General features: G+C 49.5%; 2 protein-coding genes across 2 annotated transcripts in view; both read left to right on the top strand.

The window, feature by feature from the left end:
* Positions 1-14,162: 14,162 nt before the first annotated feature.
* msh5 (mutS homolog 5) lies at positions 14,163-16,738 on the top strand. The gene has a single exon (XM_038800646.1). It carries the CDS (start codon positions 14,264-14,266, stop codon positions 16,694-16,696), a length of 2,433 nt encoding a protein of 810 aa, XP_038656574.1. The 5' UTR covers positions 14,163-14,263; the 3' UTR covers positions 16,697-16,738.
* Positions 16,739-16,755: 17 nt separating this feature from the next.
* Positions 16,756-19,969, top strand: part of col21a1 (collagen, type XXI, alpha 1) — a 363,276-nt gene continuing 360,062 nt past the window's right edge. Inside the window, exon 1 of the mRNA XM_038800644.1 lies at positions 16,756-16,834. The gene's annotated coding sequence lies outside the window, so the exon portion shown is untranslated. The remainder of the gene's footprint in view (positions 16,835-19,969) is intronic.

Here is a 19,969-nt window from a genome sequence, read left to right as displayed (position 1 = left end):
GCAGTTCCGCCAACCTCGCATTGCGCGATATCGCGGGTGGCAGATCCCCCAACAAGGTCCAGTGCCCTCTGTTCAAAGGTGCTGAGGGGGTGCATGTTGGGCGAACCCCCTCCAGTCTTGTGCCGCTCACGGTGGTTATGACCGGCCTTGGCCTGTTGGGGGAGGGAACATAGGTAGATCATTACAAAACGGTAGGTATCAGCAGTCCGTTCAGATACTGGCACAGTTTGGGGGGGGGCAAGTTGTCATCAAACGATTGCATCTCTCCTCGGGGCCAGAGCGCTGGGTCTGTGACAACTTTGTGAACCACCCTCAAATAACTGCCCGGGGGGGGGGGGGGGGGGGGGGGGGGGGGGGGGGGGGGGGGGAGAGGGATTGGGGCAGAGTTAAGGGGGAGGGATGGTTGTGACTAGGGGGCACCCTCATGGTACTTACCCTGGCAGACCTGGTGAGGTCGTGTAGCTTCTTTCGACATTGCTCTGCTGAGCGAGGGGTCTGCCCCACAGCACTGACGGCAGCAGCCACGTCACGCCAGGCCTGGCGTACCGTGCTGGCAGGTTGGCGATGCCCTCTCCGCGGGCGGATGATGCCCCTCCTCTGCTCCACGGCATCGAGCAGCGCCTCGACGTCTGCATCTACAAAGCGAGGAGCAGCTCTCCTCGGCTCCGACATCCTGCCCGACAGATTCTGTGGTCGCCCGCGCCTTTTTACGGCGTCGGGCGGCGTCACATGGGCGGGTTCGTGTCGTCGTCGCGTTCCGTCGTCATCACGCACGTAATTGACGCGGCCGCGCTACTAGCCCATTTCCAGGAAGTGAATCCGTCGGGAAATGAAGCCTTCGCGACCGTCGTAAAACGGTCCCGATTTTTACGACGGTTTGCCGACTTTCCGCGGGTGCGGAGAATTTCGCCCTGTGTCTTTGTAATGAGGGATTCTCTGGTCCCTCTGGCAATGCACCCCTGCCTGTGCGTTTCCCGGCGGCAAGGGGCGGCTTCAATGGGAATTCCCATTGACAGTGGCAGACGCAGAGAATTCCGCTGCTGAGAAACCTGCGGCTGGGAGGCCGGAGAATCCCACACCTAGACTTATTGGGAGGGATTCTCCAGCCTCCCAGCCCTGTATTTCTTGGAGGTGGTGCGCCATTTGCTGGTGGCAGGATTCTCTGCATCCACCACTGTCAACGGGAATTTCCACTGAAGCCACTCCACGCCGAGGGAAACCTAGAGCTAGTGGTGTGCTGCCGGTGGGACCAGAGAATTCCGCTGCTAGTGAATGGCTGGAGAATTCGGCCAGTGTCATTTGCGGCAATGTTATTGGAATTGATTATCAGGGACAAAGATTTTTTTGGAGGAGCAGACTTACACGTTGGATTGTCGTGGGAATGTCACTTTAAGAAATGTTTGTCTTCTCAAGTGGCTGCAGTGATGTCAGAGTGTGGGTGGAGCTGGGCTCTGGCTCTGGTTTTTACTTTTGTTTTGAGCTGAAAGCTGTTTTGTAGCTGACTTTTAGTTTCATTTCCAGTTGGAGAGCTGCATTCAAACCAAGGAAGCATATTTTGGATCTTTCTCTCTGCATGATAAAGAATTTCTCCAGATCACTTGATAATTTCAAAGTAATACTTGTTTCTGTGAAAAAGGGTCTTTGATATACTTTGGGGTTCTCTAAACCCTGGCCCATAATGGGATAATGGAGGGCATAATAGGATGTTGTCCACATTGATATCAAAAAGGCATTTGATAAAGTTCCATGTAAAAGATCAATACAAAAATAAAGTTGCAATGATTTGCAGGTAACCTTGTGACAGGAGTTGCTAATTGTCTGCAGAATAATTGACAGAGAGCGGGATCACTCTTATGGCAATATGTGACAAATAATGTTCACCTGATATCTATACTGATGTTTCAGCTTTGTGCCATATGTACAAGTGACATGATAAAAAATACATTTGGAGATGAGACCAAGCTAAGAGGCACAAAAAGTTTGAAAATGGGATGAAGTCACAAAGTGACAACTTAAAAGAGTGAGCTACACTGTGGCAGATGGAGTTCAATCGGGAGAAGCGTGAGATGATTCATTTTGGATTTAAGAATAAGGAATTGTAATATAGCGAGAGACTGGGAACTGTGGATGACCAAAGGAATTTGGTTGTCCAGGTATATAAATCACTAAAAGGTAGGCATAAAAAGTAATCAAAATGATTACTGTATCGTGTGCCTTTAGCTCAAGGTGGGGGCATATAAGGAGTAATCTAATTGTGATGCTTAACATTATAAAAGGGCCTGATTGGAAAGATGGAGAAGAACTATTCTCTCTGTGGAAAAGAAATTCAGAAAAGTGGACTAATATCTTTAAATAAAAACTGGACCATTTAAAAGTGAAATTAAGAAGCACACTTTCACACAAAAGGAAAGTAAAAATATGGAATTCACCCCCAATAACAGTGGATGTTATTAAAATTAAAATTAATTGACAGAGTAGTAAATTAGTAAATTACTACTGGTAATAAATTAAATCTGGTAGTAAATTAAAATTTCCAAGATGTAGATTGATAGATTTTTGTTACAAGTAGTTATCAAAGGATAAGGATCAATGGCAGATATGTGAAATTTAGTTGCAGGTCAGCTACGTGACTCAAAGATGGAACAGGCTCAAGGGGGTAAACGACTATTTCTGTTGCTAGGTTTTTTTCTATATTGGACAAGGGAACAAAGACATGAAAACTAATATTGCCTGGACTCTATATGCCTCGGGAAATGGTAATTTCAGCTGACAACCAAAGCTACTGGGTTGGATCCTCCGCTGCCAGATGCCGGCAGCGAGAATTACAATTGGGCGGAAACTATTGGGGGGGGGGGGGGGAAAAGGGCAGCACGGTGGCACAGTGGTTAGCATTGCTGCCTCAGGGAGCCAAGGTCCCAGTTTCGATACCGGCTCTGGGTCACTGTCCGTGTGCAGTTTTCACACCCACAACCCAAAAGATGTACAGGGTAGATGGATTGGCATTGCTAAATTGCCCCTGAATTGAAAAAAAAAATGAATTTAGTACTCTAAAGAATGGTCCTTATAGGGCCTTTAATGAAAAAAAAGTTAGAATTTGCAGCTGGCACCGAATCCGACACAATGCTCTGGTCCCCTTCTGGTAGTAGCAATGAGGTTGGCACCCACACCGGCAGTCCCTTGCAAATCTGTCATTTGTATAGATTAGACTGCAATTCATGGGCTAGATATCGGATGTTCTACACTTCCGTGATGCTCCGCGCCTCTCAGGAGGGAGTCACATCGGCATGAATTGGTGAAAGTATTTACAAGCGGGGCCTGGGCGCCATGGCAGTTGAGGAGGAGTTGTGCGGACATCAACATATCGAAGGGGCCGTGTGAATAGTGGATGTGGAGGGCATGTTGAGGGGGACACAGGAGTACAACTCAGGGTGACCGTGTCAACTGGTTACTTTAGATGGTCAAGGGAATCGTCACCTTACTAACAACCTGTCTCTCTCCCCCCCCCCCCCCCCCCCCCCCGCGCAGTCACATGTATTTCGGAGTGCATTGAGCAATGCTCGTGGTCCACGTGGCTGCTGCTGCCGTTGTGGATGCACAGAGGCTAGAGCACCAGGGCCAACCAATAGAGGACCCTGCACAAGAAGATCCTGCCCCAGAACAGCAGGGGCCAGCCAGTGAGGCTTGAGTGCTGACAGATCAACAGATCGAGGAGGAGGTGCAAATGTGGCCAGCAACCTGTATACCATCGGCACATGTTCTTCGAGGAACTGCCGGACCGCCTGTGCACACGACTCTGGCTGACCAGGGAGACCATGCGCCACCTGTGCCAGATAATAATATAATAATCGCTTATTGTCACAAGTAGGCTTCAATGAAGTTACTGTGAAAAGCCCCTAGTCGCCACATTCCGGCGCCTGTTCGGGGAGGCTGATATGGAATTTCAACACACACTGCTAGCCTTGTTCTGCATTGCAAGCCAGCTGTTTAGCCCACTGTGTTAATGCCGCATCTGGTACCACGGGGTTATGGAAGGTATGGTTGCCTTGAATCTTTATGCCTCAGGCTCACAGCTCAGTGGAGACCTGTGTGGATATTGCAAACATCGGCACGGAGGTGCTGTTATGGATGCTTTATGCACATGGGCATCAGACTGCATGACCTTCAACGTGGGCCAGGCCCACCTGTAGGTCTGGGCAACAGGTCTTTCCACCATCGCTGGCATGCCTCAGGTCCCGAGGGTGATCAATGGAATGCATGTCTACCTGAGATCACCAGGTCAACAATAGGTCAACAATGTCTATTTACACACTATTTCATCAATAGGAAGTGGTTCCACTCCCTGAATGCGCAATTGTGTGCGATCACCAGCTGCACATCATGCACGTCTGTGCCTGATGCCCAGGCAGCAAGTGCGATGCTTACATTCTGGTTCCCTTGGTTGAGGGGTTGGTTCTTGGGCGAATAGGGTTACCCACTGGTCTTGGCTAATGATGCCTGTGCAGAGGCCCCAGACTGACGCAGATACCCATTATAACAAATCCTATGCAGCAACCAGGGGTGTCATTGGCATGGGCATGCTCATGGTGTTTTTCTGATGCCTGGCCACTCTGGTGGGGTGCTCCAATATAGCCTGAGGGTCTTAGGCATCATAGTGGCCTGCTGCATCCTGCACAACATCACGCAGCAGAGAGAAGACATGCTGGAAGACGAGGAAGAACAAAAGGCCTCATTGGATAAGGAGGATGAGAAGGGTGTCCAGGGGGATCCGAGCATGGAACTGGAGGTGGCATGGCAGGCCACCCAACGTGTGATCCAGGGTTGCTGCACATGAGACAACCTCATCAGCTCTCTATTTACACACTAGGAGGCTTCGGCACTGGCAGCTTTGCTGCTTTGACCCATCTATCCCCCACCACCTCCCCTATCATTTCCCCCCTCAAACAGAATCCTCCCCTGCTCCTTTTCCTCTCCCTCAGTCCTCACTCCACCTTTCCTCTCTCAGTCCTTCACTCCAGCTTCCCCCTTGCCTTCCTCTCTTTCCCAATACCACAGCTCCCCCTCCCCCATCCGAGGGTCATTCCAGCATCACCCCAGGTGTTGGCTCTGGGTTGGCAGTATCAGTGGGTCTTGTCTACAGGATGGAGGATGATGGCAACTCGCTGTGAGATGAGCTTTGGTGCTCCTCATTGTTTAATAAAGTCTGGCTCCTGCTTTCAGGGAAACACTCCACTGTCAACCCGGGTGATCCCTGTATGTGGGCTGGCCAAACCTCACGAGTCCATTTGGGCAGCACGGTAGCATGGTGGTTAGCATAAATGCTTCACAGCTCCAGGGTCCCAGGTTCGATTCCCGGCTGGGACACTGTCTGTGCGGAGTCTGCACGTCCTCCCCGTGTGTGCGTGGGTTTCCTCCGGGTGCTCCGGTTTCCTCCCACAGTCCAAAGATGTGCGGGTTAGGTGGATTGGCCATGCTAAATTGCCCGTAGTGTCCTAAAAAGTAAGGTGGGGGGGGGGGGGGTTGTTGGGTTACGGGTATAGGGTGGATACGTGGGTTTGAGTAGGGTGATCATGGCTCGGCGCAACATCGAGGGCCAAAGGGCCTGTTCTGTGCTGTACTGTTCTATGTTCTATTTACGCGGGGAGTGGCTGGGCCAGGTTGCAGCAGATGGTGATGCCTGTGGTAATGCTGGAATGATCCTCGGTGGGGAGGGGCAGGCACAGGGAGCTGTGGTACTGGGAAGGAGTGGAAGGCAAGAAGATGGAGTGAAGGACTGAGGGAGAGGAAAGGTGGAATGAAGGACTGAGGAAGAGGGAAGGTGTAGTGAAGGACTGAGGGAGAGTGAAAGGGTGAGAGGTGATGGGGAAGGGGGATTCGGTTTGTGGAGGGGGAATGAAATGGGGGGCAGTGGAGAGGTGGGGAAAGGTGGTGGAGCTGCCGGTGCCCAAGTATCCTAGTCTGTAAATCGAGATGTGATGAGGCTGTCCCTGGTTGCTGCATCGCTCTGTGGTTTTCACACAAGTGTTTTTCACCATGACCTCAGCAGGTAACTCAATAGCCAACCTCTACCCAAGTGAGCACCTCAAAGATGCCGGAAATCTCAGTGCGCCAGGATCTATGCATCACGCACGCTGCCTAGGTATTAGGTGCAGGCATGCATGATGTGCAGCTGGTGATCGCACACAAACTGCACATTCGGGGAGTAGAACCCCTTCCTATTGATGAAGGGCACCCCATTGAACCATTGCTCAGAGGGGGATCTGCATTCCATCGATCACACCCTGAACCTGGAGCATGCCAGCGATTTCAGCAAATCCTGATTCCTGGCCCACGTTGAAGATGATGTAGTCCGATGGCCAGGCGCATAGGGCATCCGTACCAGCCCGGATGCACCTGTTTGTGAGCCTTGGAAAGATCCCGAGGCATAAACGTTCATGGCGATCATCACCTAGACAGCCAACGGGAGTGGGTGTCCTTAAAACCTCCCTCTTGAAAAAAAAAATGAAAATCGCTTATTGTCACGAGTAGGCTTCAATTAAGTTACTGTGAAAAGCCCCTAGTCGCCACATTCCGGCGCCTGTCCGGGGAGGCTGGTACGGGAAGGTGCGCCTCATGCAAGGTACGCCACCATCTGGCACAGGTAGCTCATGATCTCCCTGGTGAGTCGGCATGTGTTTCAGCAGCTCCTTGAAGGACAGACCCCAACGATATGCAACACACCTTGATGTGGCACCTCCTCAGCCTGTTGAACGGCCGGCACTTGAGCCTCACCGGCTGGCCCCTGCTGTTCTGGAGCAGGCTCTCTTGTGCAAGGTTCTCCCTGGTTGGCTCTGGTGCTCTAGCTTCTGTGTATCCGTAACAACATCAGCGACCAGATAGATAGTGAGCATAGCTGGCTGTACTCCAGTTGCGTGTGCAAAATACATATTATTTTGACCATCCAAAGCTACCAGGTTACATGGTCACCTGAGTAGTAGAGCTGTGCCACCCTCAACACATCCCTGCCCCCGTCCCACCGCTAACCCGGCCCCTTCAGTGTTGTCACCCGCACTAGCCCATCAGTGAGTGATACCTGGCCAGTAATGTGGGGATCCCCTATCTGGGCATGTGTCTTTTGTGTGCAGTGAGCTCCGCTAATCCCCAGCTTCTACTGCAGTGGGGCTGCGTTTCTGAGGATTGCACTGAGCAGTGCCAACACCTGGTGGGCTGGTGATTGAGTGTGGCCGAGCCCATCCCATTGATGATACTGCTGGAATCTGAGGGTTCCCAGAGAGGTGGGATGGGTGAATTCCCACATGATTATTTACAGTATACAGTGAGCAGTCAGAGTGTGAACAGCCAGCGACATGTAAGTTGCACCAAACGGTTGCGTTTAAATAACATAGTGCAAAAATGGGAGTCAGAGCCAGTCCACCCTGATCCTGAGGGGGACACCCCAAATGTACAGACCTGGAACCAAGTCGACCCCTGCTACTCCCTGTGGTCCAGGCAATAACCTCCCAGCAAGGCCAAAATGTTTTGAGAATTTTCTTACCTTCGCGCTCCCCTCAGCAGCCATGGCACCCAGGTCACGCTTGTAAATATTTGCACCAATTCATGCCCATGTGACATCCACCCGGAGATGTGGTAGCCAACCCACTAATTGCAGTCAAATCCATGCAAATGACGGATTTGCATGGGGCTGCTGGCGCAGGATGCAAACCACCTGTCGCCGTCAGCGGGGGACTGAAGCATCGCGTCGGAATCTGCAACGGGCGCAAATTCCCATTTTTGCTCCAGCCAAAATTCTCTGCCCAATCGCAATTCTTCCTGCAGGCGCCAGGCAGCAGAGAACCCAGCCCATAGTCTCCCAAATGGAGAATCCAGTCATCTTTTAGTGTCAACCCCATGGTGAGGCCAATTAAATATAAATGTTCTTAATGTCAGTGAACACTGACTGAAATATTGGAATGTGCCATCAATCAACCTGCCTTTCATCTGAAATTAATAAGGATTTAACAGTTTGATAGCTGATTGGGAGGGCATCAAGGCGGTTCCAATTGTTAAAGTGTTGGGCTCTTGGGAATAAAATCTTCTCAGTCCTATCATAATGAAATTACAGTTTCAAAACATCTCATTTTTTTTTTAAGTTTAGTGCACCCAATTCATTTTTTCCAATTAAGGGGCAATTTAGCGTGGCCAATCCACCTAGCCTGCACATCTTTGGGTTGTGGGGGCGAAACCCATGCAAACATGGGGAGAATGTGCAAACTCCACACGGACAGTGACCCAGAGCTGGGATCGAACCTGGGACCTCGGTGCCATCAGGCTGCAGGGCTAACCCAATGCGTCACCGTGCTGCCCAGTTTCAAAACATCTTATGTGGGCCAGTCAAATATCATGAAACACAACAAGGGAGTAGGAGTAGCATAGTGGTTCGCACTGCTGTCAGAAACCCGGGTTCAATTCCAACCTTGGGTGATTGTGTGTGGAGTTTGTACGATCTCCCCGTGTCTGCGTGGGTTTCCTCCAGGTGCCCCGGTTTCCACCCACAGTCCAAAAATATGCAGGTTAGGTTGATTTGCCATGCTAAATTGTCCTTTAGTGTCCAAAAGGTTGGTGAGGTTATGGGATTATAGGGATAGGGCAGGTGAGTGAGTCTAGGGTGCTCTTTCAGAGGATCAGAGGCCGAAAGGCTTCCTTCTGTACTGTAGGGATTCTATGACATTTCTCCACAATAAATAAAGTCACTAAATAAAGACAAGTTGTTATTTTACCTTCAAAGACTATGCATAAGCATTTAGGATTGCAATTATTTTGCTAGACTTATCTGTGTGTATATACATGGATATAATTTTATTATTTTGCAAGCTCTTCCGTGTAGCCAGAGTTCAATGGATTCATATGTCAATAAACAATTTTCTATTGGTTTGTAGTCCATTTTACACCCACAATTGGCTCTTCTAAAAATGTATATCTGGGTTTCCTGCAACATCAATATGAAAGCTCAGTTCTTAGTAACTGCACTGTCAATTATTGCAATAGTTCCAGTTTTATGCATACTAACTGGCATCGACACAATGATCAAATCAAACTGAAACCTCAGCGTGAATCTTCCAGTCAATGGCAATGCTCCGCAAAGATTTTTCCGACCCAATGTTACTGTACATTTCTTTTGGGATCTTTTGAAATGTACAATGCAGCGTCTCCCATCGAACTCCATCAGAGCAAAGTAGAGCTGGGGGTAGAGAGGACATGCCTTATTTTTACAGCAGCAGCTGTCTTTTTAGGTGAGGTTAAATGTCCGTGACGGAATTCGCCCCGCCAGAAACTAAGGCAGCAGTCTTCCGGCCTCGTTACATTTGCACTCAAGTGTAACAAGGCTGGTGAATAGTGGGAGGGGCCAAAAATGCGAACCGCGGCAGGCGCCAAACAGTTTGCGATGCAACCAGCCTTCTCCTGTAGGAAAATTCGGAATCTCGCTGTAGTGTGACAAGAAACCAATTATCACCACTTAAGCATACAATTAACGAGAGCCACCTGTCACCCAAAGGCCTCCTGTCATTTAACGGCCTTCCCAGCAAGTGCTCACGTTGGCGCCGATTAGTACTCCTTTTTAAAAACGTGAACCTGAAGGAAGGGCTTCTCGAGGGAGTCGAGGAGGGGAGCAGCAATCTTTGCTCACAGGCAAAGAGACCGGGGGCGCTGGCCTTGCCACCTCAGTGCTCAGCAGGGTACCCGCCGCAGGGGTGGGGCACTGGGGAGGTAACTGGGGGGCTGTCGGTCGCAGCACCATCGTGCCAACCTTTGAATCCCAACCACATTCCAGGGGAAACCCCTATCCATGCCCGTGTGCCCCACCGATCACTCATAACCTCCTGAGGCTTCTGGCTGCACGGCTGAACGGAATTGCTAATAGGGAATTGGCAATCATGGTTAAGTGAGCACTTGACACATGGCAAGTGGGTTAACATGAGTAGGCGGGCCAGGTAGCATGTCAGAGTCATTGCCTAGCATTCCAATCAAACCTTGATGCCTGGACACTGTGGGAGTCAACATCACACACGCCAACATCTGAATATCCAGAGGCTGGGACACAGCCCCCAGGACACACCCATGGCCAGAAGGTGGGTTGCCTGGAGAGTCAGGCAAAGGGTCTGGCATTGCGGAGGAAAGTGAGAGAGGCATCATAATGGTTGTGCAAAAAGTTGTTTAACGTCCTGTACAATGCCCCATTTTCAAGAATGCCGCCCCTCCAACCCCACCCCCTCACCTAGCCCTCCCCATCCCCTCCCCTGATGCCCTCAGTGATGCTCAACGTGCCTGGCCCTCTTAGCTCTACCACTACATCTTGGTCTTTCCCCAGGATGCACACCTGAGGTGGAAGCAGCCAGCTGCTTACCTCATCCTGTGACCTTCGATGCCTCGGGCAGGCATCCTATAGGGGCTCTGGGACCGAAGGGCCTTGGCTCTCTTGTTGATGGCAAATGCACAGACGTGCCACCCTGTCCCATGTGCTGGCCCCGAGATGTGGCCTCATCAGAGAGGTGGAACTCAGGAGTGCTGATGGCCACTGTCGCCCCCTAAGGGACGGTCTGGGTTGGCACTCAGTACCCCCTCTTCCCGGTCGATGCCCATAAGGCCCTGGGATTCACCTTCAGACGGAGGGGCAGCTGGTTCGGGCCCCTGCCCGACTGCTCCTGCACCATCTGGCTCTGCCAGCCCTGGTGGTTCCCCTTGGTCCACACCTTCATGTCAACACCCTTGGTGATGCTCCTCAGTTACTGGGACACATCCCCCAGTGACCAGGCATGCTCACCTGCGACTGAGACAACCTCCACAGCACCTCGTCAATTCCCATCTGAGAGCGAGACATGTCTTGCAGAACTCCAGCAAGGTCGGCCTGGTACTGGGTGACATGAAAAATAAAATGAAATGAAAATCGCTTATTGTCACAAGTAGGCTTCAAATGAAGTTACTATGAAAAGTCCCTAGTCGCCACATTCCGCCGCCTGTTCGGGGAGGCTGGTACGGGAATTGAACCGTACTGCTGGCCTGCCTTGGTCTGTTCTAAAAGCCAGCTATTTAGCCCTGTGCTAAACCAGCCCTCAGTGAGGCAGATAGACTGCCGAGACCCTCAGCTACGGCCATCACCAACTGTGCAACGCCTTGACCACCTTCAATCATGGTGCCAATGTCACGCATCAGGCTCTCCAACTGCAGTCACCACACTAGCAGCGTCTGCCTCTGTGCCACTCTGCCGGCGCCATCTCCTGCACCTGTAGCCTCTGGGACTCCTCCAATTTGCTGGAGTGACGCTGACATCTCTTATGCGTTTTCTGTCTCCTCCCCCACCCCCTCAGCTTAGGAGAAGTTGCGCACAACCACCGGGAGAGGAAGAAAACCAGATGGCACTGTGGGATCTGCAGCCCTTCACCGCAGCAGAGCAGTGGGCCCTGGTCTTGATCAGTGGGCCCGGGGAGTGGGCAGTCGCCGAGGCGGTGGTCGGCATAGGGAGAGCAAGTAAGACCCTGCTGAGTTGCAGTTCCCCATGCTACATATGTCACCACACTGCTCCCTCTATCCCCAAGCAGGTAGCTATCATGGAGCAGTTACAAGGGGGGGCTGGGTTGTGTAGGGGGGGGGGGGGGGGGGGGGGGCGACACAGTCGCAGGGTGTGGTGATGCAGTCCCAGAGAGAGGTGGTCCATTACCTGTGCTCCACTGCCGTGATGGGATGGGATGTGCGTTCCAATCCCCCCAGACGTTGAATCAGGAGGCAATTAGACCGTCACGTGCCCATCGGCCCTGGTGCACACGTTGTGTGGCCTCCTGTGCTTGCCTGGACCCCACTTCCTGTCCATTCTCGGCCTCCCCTGCATCATCCTCATCGGACGAGGACTGGCGTTCATCTCCCTTGTCTAGGCTGGTTTAGCTCATTCAGCTACATCGCTGGCTTTTAAAGCAGACCAAGCAGGCCAGCAGCACGGTTCGATTCCTGTACCAACCTCCCCGGACAGGCGCCGGAATGTGGCGACTAGGGTCTTTTCACAGTAACTTCATTGAAGCCTACTCGTGACAATAAGCGATTTTCATTTTTCATTTCATTTCATACGTTGCCCCTCTGTTGAGCGATATTGTGGACGCAGCATGCCGCCACATCATGGGAGACTTTTCTAGCGCTATACTGGAGGACCCTTCCAGGCACCTGAACTGCATCTTCAGGCTGCCAAAGCATCTTTCGACCACGTCCCTGTCACCGCATAGGCGTTGTTGTAACGTTGGTCTGTGACCTCAGGAGAGGCGTCACCTGCCACGACCGCAGTGGATAATCCCTGTTGCCCAGGAGCCTACCCGAGTCTGGTGGGGGGTGCCTCAAAGAGATCAGAAACTGTACAGTGTGCCAGGATGAAGGCCTTGTGTACACTGCCCGGGTATCGGGTGCAAACGTGCATGATGTACAAGTCTGGGACTTGGGAGTCCTAAAGCTTTTTATATGTATGTTATAAAGCAAGAGGGTAGCCAGGGAAAGGGTAGGCCCACTCAAGGAAAGGGGAGGGAATCAATGCATGGAGCCAGAGGAAATGGACGAGGTACAAAATGAGTACTTTGCATCAGTATTCACCAAAGTGAAGGACTTTGTGGATGAGTCTCAGGAAGGGCGCGTCGATATTCTGGGTCATGTTGAGATCAGAAGATGGAGGTGTAAGGCGTCGTAAAAAAACATTAAGGTCGATTAGTCCCCAGGGCCTGATGGTATTTACCCCAGAGTACTAAGTGAGGCAAGGGAGGAAATTGCTGGGGCCTTGACATAAATCTTTCTTTCCTCACTGGCTACAGGTGAGGTCCCAGAGGACTGGAGAATAGCTATTGTTGTTCCTTTGTTTAAGAAGGGTAGCAAAGATAATCCAGGAAATTACAGGCCAGTGTGCCTTCCATCAGTGGTAGGGAAATTATTGGGCAGGATTCTTCGAGACAGGATTTACTCTCATTTGGAAGCAAATGGACATATTAGCGAGAGGAAGGGGAGGTAGTGTCTCACTAATGTGATTGAGTTCTTTGAGGAAATGACAAAGATGATTGATGCAGGTAGGGCAGTGGATGATGTCCACATGGACTTCAGTAAGGCCTCTGACAAGGTCCCTCATGGCACACTGGTAGAGAAGCTGAAGTCACACGGGATCAGAGGTGAGCTGGCAAGATGAATACAAAACTTGAGCGGATACAAACCTGGTGTTGCAAGACTTCTTACGCAAGTCATAGAAGACAGAGGGTAGCAGTGGAAGGTTGTTTTTCTGAATGGACGGCTGACTAGTGGTGTTCCTCAGCATCAGCGCTGGGACCTTTGCCGTTTGTAGTTTCCATAAATGATATGGGTGAAAATATAACTGGTCTGATTCGCAAGTTTTCGGATGACACAAAGGTTGGTGGAATTGTTGATAATGATGAGGACTGTCAGAGGATACAGCTGGATATAGATCAGTTGGAGACTTGGGCGGAGAGATGGCAGATGAAGTTTAATCCGGACAAATGTGAGGTAATGAATTTTGGAAGGCAGCATGGTTGGCGCAGGTTTAGAGAGCCGAAGCGCCTGTTCTTGTGCTGTACTTTTCTTTATTCTTCCACGGTATGCCTCGTCTGGCAGGTCCTCGAATGACAGTCGCTGCCTCATGCAGCACCTCCTTCCCACCTCCTCTTCCTCAGGCTGTTGGGCGGCCAGCTCCTCCTCCTCACCGGTTGCTCCTGTTCCTCTGGGGCAGGTTCCACTGCTGCTACTGCATCCTCCTCCAGCAGCTCTGAACACCCACCAGCTGCTTAGTAAACGCTGGGAGATTTATAACTTCCTGCAATCATGAGACTGAAACTTCAGTTTTGCAGCTTTTCGTGCCATTGAGTTAAAAGGGAGTTATTGGCAAATTTCCCGCTCGATGGGGAAAAGCTCAAGCTCACCCTCGCGCGGGGCAGCCGTTAGCCGCCGCCTCGAGCGGAAACTCGCGGGGCAGCCGTTAGCCGCCGCCTCGAGCGGAAACTCGCGGGGCAGCCGTTAGCCGCCGCCTCGAGCGGAAACCCCCAGGGCAACCGTCAGCCGCCGCCTCGAGCGGAAACTCGCGGGGCAGCCGTTAGCCGCCGCCTCGAGCGGAAACTCGCGGGGCAGCCGTTAGCCGCAACCTCGAGCGGGGCGCAAAATAAATGGCGCGGGCGCACACTAGAAAAGTTGTGCGAAACTGGGGTGTGTAGGTCAGCCGGCAGTGAGCTATTATGGCAAGAGCAAGAGTTCACCGGGCCCAATGAGTAACTTTGTTACCCCGACCCAGCAGCAATTAACTGCTGTGTGCGACGAGGCGGACAGTACCTTGCAGGCCGAGGTCTACGCCAGTGTCTTGTGGCATGGCGGGCAGCTGGGGCTCGCTTACTACAGCGCCAACGATTGCACTGTTCACTTCATGCCGGATGCGCCGGACGCACAGGATCTCAGGCTGCTGAGGAAAGTGATGGAAGAGCTGCAGCCCCGGTGCATCTTGACGAGCGCAAAGCAAGACCGTAACATGGCCGACTTCCTCAAGGCGGCGGGGACCGCCAACAACGGAGAGGACGGGAAGCCAGAAATTGCCATCTTCCCGAATGTGGACTTCGGGCTGAATATCAGCAAGCAGCGGATGCTGTCCGTCAACCTGCCCTGCATCCCCACGCACCTGACCGAATCAGAAAGAATTATGTACCTGGCGTCAGTTATACCATTCGAGAGCGCCACTATGTTGCGAGCCCTCGGGGGGCTGCTGAAGTTTATAGAGAGGAGGAGGATCGGGGTAGAGTTGGAGGATCCCAGTGTGAGCGTCCCCATCTTGGCACTCAGGAAATTTACACTGAATGACCTCGTGCACATTGACCAAGACGCCTACTGCGTGTTGCAGATTTTCAAGTCTGAGGTGCACCCATCCGTGTATAAGCTGGCGTCAGGCTTGAAAGAGGGGCTCAGCTTGTTCGGGGTTATGAATCGCTGTAAATCCCAATGGGGGGCAAAGCTGATGAGGTTGTGGTTTATGCGGCCCAGCAAAAACCTGGACCAGTTGAACAAGCGGCTGGATGTCATCCAGTTTTTCATGCTGGCCAGAAATACCGAGCTCGTGCACACACTTCAAGATTGCTTAAAGCACATCAAAAATATCCCACTAATACTGAAAAGGATGACACTGTCCGACACCAAAGTGAATGATTGGCAAGGTCTTTATAAGACTGTGTACAATGCTGTATGCATTGGCGATACTTGTAGGGCCCTCTCCAGGTCCGTGGAACTGTTTGCAAAGATTTCTCAGACTTTCACAGATGATCTTCATTATATTGCCAGTCTCATAAATAAAGTGGTAGATTTTGACGGTAGTAATACAGAGAACAGATTCACTGTTAAGCCAAACGTGGACCCAGCCATAGATGAAAAAAAATGTAAACTGATGGGTCTGTCAGATTTCTTAACTGAAGTAGCAAGAAATGAGCTGACGCTATTGGATAACAGGATTCCTTCTTGCTGTGTTATCTACATCCCACTGATTGGATTTCTTCTAACTATTCCACGTCTTCCAAGCATGGTAGACAAGAATGATTTTGAAATAGAAGGCCTGGATTTCATGTTTCTTTCTGAAGATAGACTTCATTATAGAAGTGCAAGGACCAAGGAGCTTGATACAATGTTGGGAGACTTGCATTGTGAAATCCGAGACCTTGAGACAGCTGTTATGTACCAGTTGCAAGCAAAAATTTTAGAGAAGTCTACTGTCCTTTATGACGTGATGGAGTTTGCAGCCCAGTTGGACTGCCTAATTGCCATGGCTGTTGTAGCCCGAGAGAACACCTACACACGTCCAAAACTAACCAGCAAGAACATAGTCAATATCAAAGATGGAAGACATCCTTTAATGGAAATGTGCACAAGAACATTTGTGTCAAACCCCATCAGTAGTGGCGAGGAGCATGGAAAGATTAGAGTTCTTACTGGTCCAAATTCCAGTGGAAAAAGTATATATCTCAAAGAGGTTGGGCTAATAGTCTTTATGGCACTCATAGGTAGTTATGTCCCTGCCACAGAGGCAGATATTGGTCTAATAGATGGAATTTACACAAGGATCCAAAGCCGTGAATCTGTATCTGTGGGACTCTCAACCTTCATCATAGACTTGAACCAGGTGGCAGCTGCAGTTAACAATGCTACAGAGAGGTCCCTGGTGCTGATTGATGAATTTGGGAAAGGAACCAATAGTGTTGATGGATTGTCCCTCCTTGCAGCTGTTTTACGACACTGGGTGCAGCAAGATGTGAAATGCCCCCACATCTTTTTATCTACCAACTTTCACAGTTTGGTCCAGCTTAATCTCCTCCCTTCTAGTGCTCTTCTACGGTACCTAACACTAGAGACCATCCAAGATGGAGAGGAACTGGTGTTTTTCTACCAGCTGAAAGAGGGTGTGTCCACAAACAGCCATACTGCCAATATAGCTATACTAGCTGGGATGCCACAACAGGTGGTGCAGCGAGGGATACAGGTTTCTGAGCTGTACCGCAGAGGAGAACCTATTCGTCATGTTGACTGTCCTGCAAAAGCAAACCAATTTGAGGGATTTAGGGCATTAGTAGATATGTTTCTTCAGTTAGACCTCAGTGATCCCAGTGTGGACTTGCAGGGATTTTTGAACAAGGAGGTGCTGTCATTTGCAGCACCTGAGCTTTAACTTAACATTTCTTGGGATAAAACCTAAAGCGAATTGGATATCTTCCGGATGACTCCATGTATTTTATCTTTCCTCCCAGAGTTTTGTACTGGGTAAACCACAACCTTTTCTGGGATTGGTAGTTGCCCAAGGTTTGAGGTGAGCCTATCAAAAATGCACTGCTAACATGATTAAATTTTTGTTGTTCCAATCTGTTGGTTAGTTTATCTCAGTATGTGACAGTGGGAAGGGAATTGAAAATTCAGAAACATTTCCATGAAAAGTTTTGTTTAAGTTACTCCTTTAAGTAGTGCATAAATCTTACGTTCAGGATTATGCCTGTACAGGCCACTACTGAATACAAAAGCAAGTGATGCCCTCTTGAGCTGAATGTCATCTTTAGTATGTAATCTTATTCACTTCAACAATTCTGCTGGAGGGTAACTGAAAAGGGGTCAGTCAGAAATTGGTAACAATAGAAATTGGTAAAGTGCTTTATTTTTACAGGTATCAAGTAAATCTATAAAGATTACAGATACAAATCTTACAATTTAACTTCAAGCCGATTCACGTGAATTGAAGAAAGACAAATGCACTGTTCTACTCACCTTGCAATTTTGGTCATACTACTGATTCTAACTGGCCCTCAGCTTATGATGAAGATATTTTTTTCTTCTTGCTAGACCATGCTCCTTTCCTAGTCCAAACTGGATTGAATGGTTTTACATGTTTCCCGTTACCCTGTTTTTTTTTCTCTTGTTCTCAGGAAATGGAAATGCTGCCCCCAACTGCTTTCCTGTTCAAGAATTTTCCAGTATGCCACGCAACCAAACTTGCTACCTCCTCCCCAAGAGCATATTCTCAGCAAATAAACACCCAGTTAGATACCCATCCTTGAATGGATGGTCTGTTTTTAGTTTAAATGACAGTTAATTACTTAATGCCCCTGGTCATTGTGGAAAATAGCAAGGGTAGTTGTTAACACGTCAATCCCACTTTGTTGCAGCTGCTCCCAGGTGGAGTTTAAACCTGTGTGAGCTTAATTTTAAAATACACACGTAAACATAAGTTCTTTCCTAAATCTTTCTGAGAAAAAAATTGTGAAAGAATTTTAATCAAAAGCATCCTACTTCAGATTCATACATAGTGTACCTCGCTGAAAACGAATGGGGTGGATATCTGAGAACATGATCAGGTGCTGTCCACTGTGGTAAAATAGCCTGCTAAAACACACACTATCCACACAAGAAAAACTGCATTGGGGCAAAATACTGGAGTGTTACTGTTTGGGTTTAGGATCCCTTTGTTTTGAAATGGCATAAATGTGTTACAAAATAGAAGGAGGCCCTTCAATCCATCGAGCTCATGTATATGTAAAAATACAGATTTGTACAGAATACTATGTAATTAACTGCTTTATGATAAATGTTTGGTTTGTAGTCTGAACTGTGATCTGGCATAGCATGGCTTGTGATATATTCAACATTCTGAAGTATGGTGTTATAAACTGTAGATGGAATTTGAGTCCCTTACAAACCAGAATGTGATTTATCAGTGCTATATTTTGGTAGACAATTTTGAGATCCCTGTCGATCCAGTTTTCCAGCTTAGTAGAATGCATCACTCTACACTTTCAGTGGGTAGATTGAATTATAAATCCTATCAGACTGAGATGTAGGGTATGAATCAGCAGCGATTTATACATACATCGTTCAACATTCAGTGTAAAGTCATATGCATTTAATAATTTACAAACCTTAGTGCCCTTTACAATGAGATCAGAATTCTATTAATGCCTCTTATTGACATACAATTATCATTGGAAATATGCAATTTTATTATTTTCACTGTTGACATCATGCAGCGGAATTTCTATCCCTAAAATTATGTCTCTTCAGTTATCTTATAGTGCAGCTATAAAGTGCATCTTCAAAAGTTGTTGTTAATTTCTTATTTGGTAAAACACTGCTATGGAATCAAACTAGCATGGGTTGCAGAATGACCTCTGGGTCAAAACAGCATCGGATAAGCTGACCATAGAGTTATCAATCAAAATTACCTTCCTGAGATGATTGATATTATGATGAGTCTCAGATAATTAGAACAAAGCTGAAGATCTGGGTCAAGTATTTTGAATTTCTATTGTCTACTCAGCTTTCACAGCTGTGGTGCAACAAATGTTACTCAAATGTTTCTGCAAGTTGTCCACATTACCATAGTAAATACTATTGATTACTCTGGCTGGTTGAATACAATGGGGTGGATTCTCCATTGTTGAGACTATGTCCCCACGCCAGCGTCAAAACGGTGGGGTTTTACTCCTGAGATCCCTGCAAAAAAGTTAAACAAATTCCATACCCTGCAAGGAGCTAGCAGGGACCCGGAGTGAATCTCGCAGCTCTTGCTGCAGATACGGGCCCCCCGCACTTCCGGGTCAGAGGCCGAGCATGTGCACGGCGGCGGCCACCAGCGGCCGCACCTTGCTCCATGGCGGACTCTGACCGCGGAGTCAGGTCGAAGAAAGAGACTCCCCGATCGGCCGCGCGCGTGAGCCTCAACCCCTGCACACTAAATCCCCGCCCGCCTATAAGGCCACCCTTGGTCTCCTATCCGCCTGCCCCCGATCAGGGCAGCCACGGACTGAGTCCACAGCTGCCACTCGAGCATCCCGACCGGCAATAGATAGTTAGTTCCACGCCGTTGGGAACTTGGGCTGTTGAGAGTGGAGGATTGCTGAGCAGGCTTCTGGCAATAGCCCCCCCAGCGGCGCGGCGTACTCCGTGGTGACGCCGAATGTCGGTACCTGGAGAATTGATGAACCGACGCTGGGTCCGATTACAGCGTCAAACTGGATTCTCTGTCCTGGCGCTAGCCGCGGTTTTGGCGTCAGGCTGCGGAGAATCCAGCCCAATATGTATTTTTATACCATATAGAACCAACTCTGAAACTACACTGAAATTGACTCTAAGTACTGGCCGGAATTCTCCGGCTGTTGGGATTCTCTGTTTTCGCTGGCAGTGCAACCCCGCCTGCGGGTTTTCCGGCAGTGTGGGGTGGCGTCAATGGGAAATCTCATTGACAAGCAGTGGCACTAGAGAATTCCGCCACCGGGAAACACATAGCTGGGGGATCGGAGAATCCAGCCCACTTATTAACAATTACATTCGATAGCCTAAGACAGACAAAATGCTGCATGGAGGTTATCAGACAATTGTGGAATGTACCCAACATCATTTAGGTCTTTCAGGAGAGCAGGAGGATAAAGATTAGTTTAGTTGTTGAAAAGATAGTTGG

The sequence above is a fragment of the Scyliorhinus canicula genome, chromosome 6 (assembly GCF_902713615.1).
Source record: "Scyliorhinus canicula chromosome 6, sScyCan1.1, whole genome shotgun sequence".
Taxonomy (NCBI): Eukaryota; Metazoa; Chordata; class Chondrichthyes; order Carcharhiniformes; family Scyliorhinidae; genus Scyliorhinus; species Scyliorhinus canicula.
Note: the sequence above shows the minus strand (reverse complement) of the source record. Positions and strands in the feature narration are given on the sequence as shown.